Raw genomic sequence first — 12,817 nt, forward strand, 5'->3', positions numbered from 1 at the left:
ATTGTTTCACAATCAAAATGATTTTACAGTGTAATAACAGCTTTGACCAAAGTTTATAGTCACATTTGACCAATTTTGATTAAATTGGAATAGATTTACCTAATATTTGAATACTTTTGATGAATATTAAAATAGTTTTGGGTGTGTCAGTTTTAGTTAAAATTGCCACTCAATATAATTAATATTTTAGATATGTAAAAATATGATGGATATTTATTTTGATATAGTAGGAGGCGCTCGTAGCCATGATCCGATTTAAATATGATATCCACTGAATATATTTTATTAGTGTTTCTAGAGCTTGAAAAGAAGATTACAATTATGATACTTATGATATTTCTATAGCTTAAATCGATCATCAGAACAGAAAGAGTGTCGGAGCAAATGCAGGCACGACTCCATAATGCCTGAAACAAAATCAAATTGATGCTTTAGAGTTAAGAAAGAAATCTCAAGGAACAAATGACAAATAAATGTATAGTTGAAACAAAGAACTGTAAATTACAGTATTGATTGTGAGATTTTGTCTGAATTCACACAATTCCAGTGTTTGATTTGTCTCCAATTCTTTTAATTTGTAGAAGAGCAAAGAGAGAGAGAGAGAGAGAGGTTTGGAAAACATGTATGAACTACTAATAATCGTGATCTTCATGCGTTTGCAGATTTCAATTCACGCAAGTTTACGTACTTGTAGTCGCCGTCGCCGGCGCGGGGCGACACCTTAACCGCCGGCGGCTTCAGCTTCGCGTTGGCAGTCGCTCTTCCTTCTCCGCCGCTCTTCATCGCTTTCGGCGGCCCTGCGGCGGCGCCGTCCTCCGAGATGGACCGCAGGGAGGGTCGCCACTGCGGCAGCTCCGCTCTCCGGCCTCGTTTCTCCTTCGCCGAAGCTTTCGCCGCCGTTTCGGCCGGCTGCGTGCCGCCGTCCTCTGGTGGCGTCGCGGCGGTGCGGCGGCCGCAAGGAAAGTCCCACAACCTCATCGTTTTTTGCGACTCCCAAGCTCCGCCGGCTTGGCCTCCTCCTCTTATCCTAAATCTAACCAGACTCCTCGATGGTTGACTTCATAGTCCACACCCAACTCAACAAAGAGATAAACATAGAATTTCGTAGGTTGAAAGTAGGACGGATCATTTCATTATTGTGATAAAAGATGAATACGTATCCTGAAGAGATAAATCATAGGTAACTACTAGTCTTTGAAATAGTGACTAACATATAAGAGAGATATTTACTTCGACTTTATCGAAATTCAAATCCCAGACCTCATTGTGACAGGGATCATTTCATTATAGATTTATATGGGATTTTTCCGTTCCACGTATTTATCATTAAAATCAACAAAGTGAATTATATAAAATAAATCATTTTATTTAATCAGTTTAATAAAAAAATTGATTTTAAAATAGAAAACCGAATTGATTTAATTAAATCAATATTTTTTTAAAAAAATTCAAATAAATGAAATTATATTTCTGAATTAGTTCGGTTATTATGTAATTTTTGACTGATTAAGGTTGACTTCATACTTTTCTTTCTTCTAAACTTCACGACACTTCGTCGAGTTAAATATCTGAGAGAGGCCGTATGAGAATCTTCTTTCACCCTCAATTTGCAGAAAACAAACAGTGCTGCTTAAGATCACATCATCAATCAGTGTCATAATTATGATTTGTGCCAAAGAAAATCAAACTGGAAATTTGTTGCAGAAGAGTTGTTTGAATTCTACCGGTTGCCAAGTCTATTGGGTCCCTATCGAACATTAATATTTGCAGTGTTTACAGCTGTGGAGCAATCAATTTCGATTGGACTATCGGATTGATCGTTCCATCAATCATTTAAATAAGTTGGATTGTAATTTTTATGGATCTATTTAAAAGTGAATCTAAATAAATCAATCCGAATTATAATTCCAGACGGACTCGCGGGATAGGAAGAAAAAAAAATTTAAAAATGAATTCTGAATTTATGATAATATATGTATTTTTTAATGGAATTGTGAATTTTTTTTATCAATCTAGTGTGAGATAACGAATTAGGAATTTTATTATAGATTTTTTAGAAATATTTGTTTAAAAAGGATCAAATTCAATGAATTATAGATTTTTTCTATATTTTTTAAATTGTTTGATGGATCAGCTCTCCTAACTCAATACCTTCGTTCCTCTCATGTTCTCTCTATCATGCATTTCATTTGATAATCTACCTATGATAATAATCGAGTACTCACTCATTTTGCCATGAAATAATCCGTGTATAGTTGTCAATGTGATCTTCCAATTGTATCCAGAGAAATAGACACCTAATATAACTTTGAAGTACAGTTGGAGGGGACGGATTTATTTGAAGGAAACTATGTCAAACGTAAACCTCAACATCTCACTTCCCGACTCAGCATTACTTTCTCGACTCAGTACTCAGTGACCCAGTTGATCTCGAGCGATTCAACAGTCGACCGTTTTTGGACCTTGAGCACTCGACCTCCCGAATCAGCAGCAGCCAATCAATTTGGTCTCCTACCTAACTTGACGCTCAGCAGTATTTGACAAGAACACTCGACATTTAATTGGAGTCCCAACTCAAAATACTACTCGGGAGCATTCGACGATGTCCCAACTCAGCTCTCGACTTCCACTCGGGCTCAGGAAACACTCTGGCCACTCATACCTGCCAATAACTATCTACTCGGTAGTTAGGCGGATGACTACGCCATCAACTTGAGCACTCCATGACACTGACATACTAGGTAAATCATTCTTCTTGTTTGACAGTTTAAAATTATCAGTTCAAGACATCCTTGTTAGATTATATATGTTTATTTATTTATAGTTTTTAGGAAAATTTAGTTTTTTCTCTCTTTCTATTTAGGCTTTAGGATTTCTTAATTTAGATGTATAAGACTTTATACTCTATATGTTTATGATTCTTTTTAGATTCAATAATATGACTAGATTTTTCCTCTTCTTAATTTTTATATGCTATCAGAGCAAGGTTCTCCTTCTCTGACCTAATTTTTTTGTCACCTCCTGTTGCTACTTCTTCTTGTTGTTGTCGCTTCTTACTGCTGTTGTTGATTTCAACGTCAACGTCCTTTTTTGTCGATTTCAGCAATGACGTCCTTTTTTTATTTATCGATTTTGGTGTTGACATCCTTTTTTGTCGATTTCGGTGTCAACGCCCTGCACTGTTGATTTTAGTATCGACATCATTTTCTGTCGATTTTGACACCGATGCCTTGTGCTACCAATTTCTGTACCGACATCCTTTTCTATCTTGGGTTCTTCGTGTGACTATGGGTTGTCTCGACACCAGTTTTCATGGATCGTACAGATGCATATCAGTATAGTTTGGTTATTTTGAGTATTATTCACTCTGTTATCATGCCTAGTCGTACAAATGTTTCATGAAAATCTGATCTGTATATGCTTGAGCAATTTCAACAGTTCCTTGCTTAACAACCCTTTGCCATGTTAGCTTCCTCTTATATAAGTTTGCCATCATCTAGTATTTCAAGTATATCTTCATCCTTGTGGATTTTGGACTCTGGTACCTCCCATCATATGTTATCTAATTTATCATCTTTTATTTTTTTTTCTCTCAATTCATCTATATCTATTGTGACGGCTGATGGTACTCCTATACCATTAGTAGGTGTTGGTTCAATTATTATATCTTGTTTATCTCTTATTAATATTTATTATATTCTGAATCTTACTTTAAATCTTATTTTTATTAGTCAATTATGTAAGTATGGATATCTAGTCTTTTTTTTTATCCAATTGTTATGTTCAAGACCTGTGATCACAGAGGCTTATTAGGACAAACCATAGGCAAGGAAGACTCTATATTTTAGATCAACTAAAAGTACCAGAAGTTGTAGCTTCAAGTGTGTATTTATCATCTTTTCATCTGAGTCGTTCATCTTCTAATTTTTATTTGTGACACTCTCATTTAAGTTATGTTTCAGCGTCTCGTATGTAATTTTAACTTCTATAGGAGTATTAGGATCTTTAAAAAGTTCTGATATTAGGACTTTTAAAAAGTTATGATATTTCTGATTGTAGTGGTTGTAAGTTGGCCAAATTTTCTAGCTAACCATTTTATAAAAGTCTTTCTTTTCTCTTCTACTCCATTTAATTTTATTCATTCTGATAGTGGGGGCCCTCTCCTATTCCTACAAAAGAGGAAGGGGGTCAACATATTATGTTTCATTTATTGATGATTGCACTTTTTACTTTGAGGGCTATCTTATGAAACACAGGTATAATTATCTTACAATTTTCAACAACCTTAGAGCTCTTGTGGAAACTCAATATTCTAGTGTCATAAAATATTTTCGTTGTGATTTGAAAGGGTGAATACACTTTGAATCATTTTCTTGGGAGATTGTTGGTACAATTGTTCCCTGGGTCAAGGTTGGCCAGTTTGACTAAGTTCGAGTAGATTTGAGCTTTGAGTTTCGATGTTTGGATAATATGTTGTAGACAACATGTTTGGACAATATGTGAGAAAGGTCAAGTAGGTCAAGGAGGACCGGTGTTTGATTGTAAAGTCTTAACTAGCTAGGGGTTAGGCAATGGTAAAGTCCTAACTATCTGTTAGGTAAAGGAAAGTCCAAGTAGATCAAGAAGGACCACATGTTGGCAAAGAATATTCAAGTGGATCAAGGAGGATCACACGTTGGTAAAGAAAAGTACTAACTATGGTTAGGTAAAGCGAAGTCCAAGTGGGTTAAGGGAGATCTCACGTTAGTAAAGAAAAGTCCTAATTATGGTTATGTAAAGGGAAGTCCAAGTAGGTTAAGGGGGACGACATGTTGGCAAGGTAAAGTCCTAACTGCAGTTAGGTAAGAGAAAAATCCAAGTGGGTTAAGGAAAATCACACTTGGTGATCAGAAGTTCAATGGGAAGTTGGAAAAGTCCAAATGAGTCAAAAGGTTGACTAGACACTTGGTGAATAAATCCCAACATGTCACGATTGACCGGAGATTGGACAAGGGAATCTTAGACTTGGGTTAAATAAGTTAGAGTTGGGTAATCGATTAGGTGATCGATTGAGACCTGTGCTAATCAATCGATTGAGCGCTTTTCTTCACGAAGTGCATGGTGAATTTATCAGATGATCAATTCACCCTGAACTCAGCTGATCGATTGGAAGGTGGTTTCACGAAGCATAGTACATTGCACTATGCTAAATCAATTAAGAAGAATTCCAATCGATTGAGGATATTGCGAGAGGCTTAATCGATTAAGCTTGGTCGTGAGCAAACAGAGAGCTTCTGAATTGATCAAGTGATCGATTGGGAGAAGCTCACGAGCAAACAAAGGGCTCATAATCGATTGGATAATCGATTAACAAGGTCAGTAATTGATTGACTAATCGATTAAGTGATAAAGAAAAGAGTCATGGCAAGGTTTGGATGGTTCGATGCGCTCAGATTTGACATGACAATCGATTGAGAGCCCTAATCTATGGGATATAAAGGCGACTACGAAGATTCAAACGTAACTCTTCCTCTCCAACCTTCACCGTCGACTCTTAGATGATTCAGGGCGAAGTGTTTCTACACTTTTGAGTCTACAAGAGGCGTTTCCAAATCAACAAGAGATCAAGAGCAAGGTTTCATATTGTTGTATTTATTTACTTATTCTTGTAGCATCTATTGTTGTATTCTCTCATGTACTCTTGTGTTTGTGTTTGTACGAGACTTCATCTCCACGAAAGACGTTTTTATAGTGTATCTATGAGTAAGGAGGAGTGGACCCTTAGATTAACCACCTCAAATAGGTGGATATCAAGTAAAATCAAGGGCGTTAGCATTGTAGAGTCTTCACTTTGATTATCCGCTACAACAAATCATTGAAGAAGCGACTCAAGCTAATCACCCCTCTAGCTCACCAGAGTATCCTAACATATTTTTCACATTTACTTACATCTGATGGTACTATTTATCAAAGTTTGTGTATAGACACTCCTAAATAGAATTGTGTGGCTGAACGAAAATATATGCATCTTGTTGAAATAATCTGTTCATTTTTATTGTTTGTCAGTGTTCCTAGTGTCTTTTGAGAGGAAAGCAATCTTTACCACTGATCACGTGATTAATAGAATTCGAATCTCACATAATTCAGGCTTGTCACCTTTTGAAAAATTATATGGGCATACCCCTATTTATTCCTCTTTGTGTGTTTTTTATTGTACTTGCTTCGTCCTTTGTTCACATGTCTAGTGTAATAAGTTAGTCTCTCAATCTGCTCTTTGTGTCTTTTTGGGTTATGGTGTTAGTAAAAAAGGATATCGTTATTTTGATCCTGTTAGTCAAAAATTGTATGCCTCTCGTCATATTGTGTTTCTTGAGTATATTTCATTCTTTTCTATTCCAGCTAGTTCACATTATATGGTAAAGTCATATCTGTTTTGCATTGATCCTTTCAATACCGACACTAAGAAAGCTTCACCCACAACTTCTACTGGTAACTCAACTATATCTAGTACATTGGTTCCTGAGATATCCGTTCCACATGCTCCTCCTTTTGCCTCTACCCAATCATCTCCTAAGGTTACAGATGATCCTTCTCTCCACCATCGTCAGTCCATTCATGTTCGTAAGTCTACTAAACTACGAGATCTTGCTTACTCGTGTTATTCTCGTTCTTTTGCTTCATTTGCTACATTAGTTCATTGTCTTTCTAAGCATGTATCTATTGGTGTAATCAGCTTACAGGATTTTGATGTTTGACAATATACCTAAGTCTAGTCAGTTTGACCAAGGGTTAAATGAAATAGGATTTGATGTTTGGAAGAGAGAAGTCTAGTCAGGACTAGATGACTAGCAAGAAAAAAATCTTAATTTAGGCAAGGGCAAGTCATAGTGAGTGAAGCTAGGTAGTAGAAATCCTAGGGGGAGATAATCCTAGGTGGCGGAAGTCTTGGTGAGTAAAGCTAGACAACGAAAATCCAAAGGGAAGGTAAACACTGTGTGATGGAATTTCTGGTGAGTGAAGTTAGGTTGTGAAAATCCTAGGGGGAGGTAACCTTAGGTGATGGAAGTCCTGGTGAGTGAAGCTAAGCAGTGAAAATCTTAGGGGAACTAACTCTAGGTAATGGTAAAGTCTTGGATACAGTCCAAGCATGAAGCCTAGTAGGTCGGGTAGACTTACAGGAGTGTGGCTTGATCGTAAGAGATTGACCCTTAGGTGATAGCTAGACTTGGAGGAGGGACCTCCGAGTAAAAGACAAGCCTAGTAAGTCAGGTAGACTTATAGATATAGGCTAGGTTGTTTGTTTATGTTATGTATGGTTGTTTTGTAGGAACTTGGAGCTGGAAGTAAAACAGAAAGAAGACAAACACAAATGGGTGAACCGGACTTGACTCGGGTCGAACTGGACCCAATCCATTTCAATAGACCGAGCTACCAGTTTGGTAGAGCAACTGGGTTTGGTTCAAATTGCTAAGTTGTGAAATGTTGATATGGAAGATAATGTAGTAAGGGATTTGATTCATCTTTATGGTTTGAATGAGGATAAAGATAGACCAGATGATGTGGAAAGAGATAAGATTTGATCCAGATATTGCTTCATTCAGATATGACTTTATCTAAATATGCTTCATGCAGATATACTTCATCCAGATAAGGATTTGATCCAAGTCTATAAAAGGAGATGAAGGCTCTACATTCAAGACATTTATTCTTCGATTACTCATACTTTGTGTGCTCAAAAGAAAAACTACAACACAAAGCTCTACGACCGGGGAAGCTCTAGAAAAGGTGCACTGCACTCAGGACTTCCTGATCATCTCAGTAAAGTGTTTGTTTGCATTTTTATTACAAGATGTATTTATTTTATTAATCTTTTATACTTGTACTTGATAAACTGTAAAACGGGTTTCTCCACCTCCTAAAAGCTTCCGGAAAGGAGATCACTAGTAGACTCGCGCTTGAGTACGTAGGCCTTGGATGTACTGACCCTAGGGGGTTGGGAACCAAGTAAACCCCGCGAATATTTTTTTTTCCTGTACTCTATTTTATATTCTGCTGCTATTAACGACTTTGATAGAAAGAACGAACGAAATAGAAAAGAAAGTGACAAGTCGAGATTCACTCCCTCTCTTGACCACACCGATCCTACAATTGGTATCAGAGTAGTGGTTCTAATCGGACTAATCGCCAAAGGAGCAAGTAGACCACAAATTAAGGGAAGAAGGCTAAAAAGGTAATTTTATTTAATGTCAACATTTAAATCACATATTATATGCTTTAAATATAGGAGAGATGACACTATAAAAATAAGTGGCATACTAGTAAGAATCGAACGACACCACAGGCGGTAAAGGAGGAACTGATGCCCAGAGTTCGGAGGAGCAAGCATTACATCTAATACTTCAAGTGTCAGGAGTTCGAACACTACAAGAATTGCTGCACAACAAGGAAAATTACAATAAAGGTTAGTAATTGTATATTTCATGCAAATATATTTTTTTACAATCCTAGTATATTTGAAAATAGGTCTAAAATTTTGCATGATAATCTTGTTTCTAAAATTACCCCTATGCATGAAAAAATAAAATTTTTCTATAATAAACTTGATAAAAATTTACATGCTAGGTCAGATTTAAAATTTTCAAATATTTCTAAAAATTTAATTAATAATTTTGAAAATTTAATTAATAATTTTGAAAATTTTAATTAATAATTTAATTAATTAATAATTTTGAAAATTTAAATAATAATTTAATTAATAAATAAAAATTTTAGATTTAAATAATTCAACAAATGTAAATTAATTAATAAAAATATTTAAAAAATAGAAATAAATAATAAGATAAACTCATACTTCAAACTTAAAAAATCAGAAATATTTAATTAAGAAATGACTAAGTTAATCTAGAACTAGATAAGATTATAAGAAATCTTAATAAAATTTTTAATCTATTTGATTAAGATAATTCAAATTCCAATTTAGTTAACATTTCAACTATACAAGATAAACTTAATTTGAATATATCAAACTTAGTAATAATTCAAAATTAAATATTAAATTAAATAATGATCAAGATAATTTTAGAGATACAAATTCAAAAGAAAAGGTAAATTCTAATCTTATAGATTTAAATATTAAAAATTCAACATTAAAACTCAAAAATCTAGAAATTAAATCTACAAATTTTAAAAATATTAATTCAAATGTTAATGATAAAAATTCAAATTTAATTAAATATAATAAAGTACCCTTTAATTATAAAATAATAAATAATTTAAGTCTTGAAATTTTAAAATTAAATTTTAAAAATTTAGGAAATAAAAATTCAAATATTGATAATTATAATTTAATTGTAAAAAATTCGAGTCTAATCAATCATAATAATGTACCATTTAATTGAAACAATGAACAATAAATTTAAATTTAAATTTAAATATAAAAACTCAAGAAATAGAATCTACTAATTTTTACAAAATAAACAAAAATTAATAATAATAATAATAATAAATTTAATAAAAGTTTGATAAATTCAAATCAAATGATAAACTCTAACTCAAATACAATAAATTTGAAATTAAATCTTAAAAATTCAGATATAATTATTAAAAAAATTCAATATTCAAGATAAAACTAATCTAATAGTTTAACTAACCAAGATAAAATTTTAATTAATAATTAAATAAATTTAAGTATAATTTGATTAATTATCTTAAGAATATAATAATTCAAAATTAAAACAAAAAATTTGAAAACAAATCTTAAAAATTTAGAAGATAAAAGTTCAAATTTTAATTATAATTTAAATATAAAATATGAAATTAACTCACTATAATAAAGCTATAAATTCAAAATTAAATTTTAAAATTAATTTCCTTAATCCAACAAAATAAACTAATAAATTTTAATAAGTATAAATTCAAAAATTAAATCAAAACTAATTATGAAACTAATTAATAAATCTTACCGAATGAAATAATTAAAATAATTAAAATGTGTCAAAGTGGGTTGACACATTTGTGGGTTCACATGAAATGTATCAAATCAAGAATTTGATGCATCCGTAGAAATTAACTATAAATTGCTTGACTTGCTTGACACATGCATACTTGTCATGTACATGTATTATTAAATATTAATTTATATCGATAAATGACATGTTATTCATAATAGTATTTTATTCATACTTAATCTAGAATGATGAGGGACTTAGGTTTGATTGACACTTGATTAGTTAGATCAAGGGTTCTCAGAAAAAAGAATTAAATATTCAATTTCTTTAAAAGAATTTGTCTAAAAGTGGTTGTTGCTTCAATACCTAAGTGTTGGAAGAAAGAATCTATCGTCGGAGATTTACGGGGTATTAGCCAAATTTAAATTATACTGAATTAAATTCAACTTATAGTTGATATGACCTAAGCGGATAATCTCAGGCTGCCAGCAGGGCTGGTTTCTGCTACGTGTCGAAGAGCGGCAGAGCAGATTGAGTCACCGAGCAGGTAGATCAGCTGAGCAGCAGCTTTCGGAGCAGACTGAGCGAGTGGTTGGCAGAGAAGTCCGAACGAGAGACCAAGTGGACCGACTGGATAGTGCAACCGATCGGACAAAGCAGCTCGAGTAGGCATAGTGATCAAACTAGAAGGTGGCCGGTCGAGCAAACAGCAGAGCGATCGAGTGTCTGGATGAGCAGAGGAGCCCGAGCGGGCGAACAACCGACCAAGAAGCTCAGTTCATGAATAGTGTCGGCCGAGCGAGAAAAAGGACTGAGGCTTGCGAGAGTCACAGTTTCCTTGAAACATATTCGCCCCACCTCTGGCTATGCTCCAAGACTTACTAGGGTCGTCTGTTTCGTAGGATACAACGGTTGACCATTGATTTCCACTAAGTACTGATGGTCACGACGAATTGAGTGACACCTGATTGCTATCACGAGCACTCTGCTGAGCAGGAGTTGCACGACAGAGGAGAAGGGGAATGAAGGTGGAGAGCTTCTGCTTGTGTGCATCTGCGTGTGTTCTCTGCCTGTGATCATAGCCTTCTTATATAGGAGCTCAGACCAATGAGTAGCGTTAATGATCTTAATGATCATTATTCGCTAAGTAGTGAAACACCCATCGTTTCACTTTGACCGTTTTGATTGTACATTAATCTCGAATTTAATGCGTTACACACAGCAGCAAAAGGTTTACGTGGTAAAATGTTAGTTGTTCCACTTGGGCAAATTTTACCCCAACCGGTTCGGCATTCGACACGCGCAGGTCATGCCCGCACACGAGTCAACATGTTTTAGTGCAATCTGGGCCATGGATTTGCATCCCCTGCACACCCACGAGTGAGAGATAGCCTCTCCCCATACATTTGTTCACATCATCAAAGCATGTGAATCAATATAAACCAACCAATATGCCAAGAAACTCTCAATGTGGGACTAAAGTCTCATTCACAATGGAACTTCTATCCTCTTCTACCTCTTCTCCATTCACACATATTCAACACTAAGAAGGCCTTGTGTCTCGCCATAGTCTGAAAGTCGATTATTGAAATGGATATTTAACTAACTAACTATCAAACTTTAGTCTAACTCAAGTGCAAATCAATTCTTAGATTCAAACTTAAATTTTAAATCAGATAAAACTGATAAAACATCTCACAAAACCTGTAAGGGTACCCTGATTGACAGTGGCGGATCTAGACAAAAATTTAATGAGATGCTAGATAAAAATTTAATATAGTGTAGCTTCAGAAAACCTGCCACGTAGTCAACTAGGATTCATTTCCATTTGGCAGCTAAAGAAATGTTCATCCAAAACATAATAAATTTTTTGTTGAAAAGGTAATCACAACTTAAATTGGGTCAGATCAAAATTGAGAAGCAAATTCAAAAATTAAAAAGATAGTTAAGATGTTAATGAATTTGAGTAAGGTACACAATATGTTCTAGATCAATAGGTAGAATAGTAGATATTCATGCGGATTGCCATCATAATCTTTTGGTCATGTTGATTTATAGGGCTTCTACAAATCATCATATGTAACAATAATTTAACAAAACAAGCATTAATCGTGGCCAATTTTCAATTTTTATGAGACAAATCATTTGCTTTCATAGAATGGGAAAAGTTCAGGTCATGTTCCTCAGGGCAACAAAAAAACTAGTATTAAAAAAAGAAAAAGGAAAGAATAAGCTTGTGAAACTAGTTAAATCAAATGCAAACAAAGCTCAATCAGATAAATAAGTAAAATATACTCAATTCCATCAGATTTGTGACAACTCAAATAGAAAAATTAGGATTCCAGTCTAAAAAGTAGAAAAAAATGATAATATAGAGAAAAATTTCATATCTCAGACCCAGAGTTCGGATCAAAACACTGACAAAACGAGCCAAATTTTCAACTAAATAGTTCCCCGAATCTCTCTCGCAAAAACATGGAGGGAAAAGATACTACAATTTAATAGTTTTCAAACAAATGCCAGCTTCAACATAAATCATTATTGTTGTTCTTTACCATAGATCAATCATATTTATTTTACCTGTTACTAAAGGGTTTCAAAATGCAGATAAAATGAGGCGTAAAGGTGATTACCAGCATCAACAATGAACACAATGTTAGGAGTCACGGTGCAAATCGCTCGAGCAACATCGGCCATCTCCAAAGTCCTAAAATACCAAAATCTGAACAGAAATTACAAACAAAGGCATACATCGAAGAGAAAATTGCAACTCATAAAAGGAAGAAAAAAAAGAATCGAAGCAAGGGAAGGGCGAAAGCATATGTGAGACCGATGTCTGGGCATGATGAGGTCTGGGCATGTCGAGGTGGGAAGCGGAGATGATGCATCCG

At 34.4% G+C, this 12,817-nt stretch overlaps 1 protein-coding gene across 1 annotated transcript; it reads right to left on the reverse strand.

Moving 5' to 3' along the window:
• Window positions 1–254: 254 nt before the first annotated feature.
• Window positions 255–1,231, reverse strand: LOC122014334. Its single transcript, XM_042570540.1, has 2 exons — window positions 689–1,231; window positions 255–407 (listed from the first exon to the last, which is right to left on the reverse strand). Exons 1-2 carry the CDS (start codon window positions 976–978, stop codon window positions 359–361), a joined length of 339 nt encoding a protein of 112 aa, XP_042426474.1. The 5' UTR covers window positions 979–1,231; the 3' UTR covers window positions 255–358.
• Window positions 1,232–12,817: the final 11,586 nt, after the last annotated feature.

Source organism: Zingiber officinale, chromosome 8B (assembly GCF_018446385.1).
Source record: "Zingiber officinale cultivar Zhangliang chromosome 8B, Zo_v1.1, whole genome shotgun sequence".
NCBI lineage: Eukaryota > Viridiplantae > Streptophyta > Magnoliopsida > Zingiberales > Zingiberaceae > Zingiber > Zingiber officinale.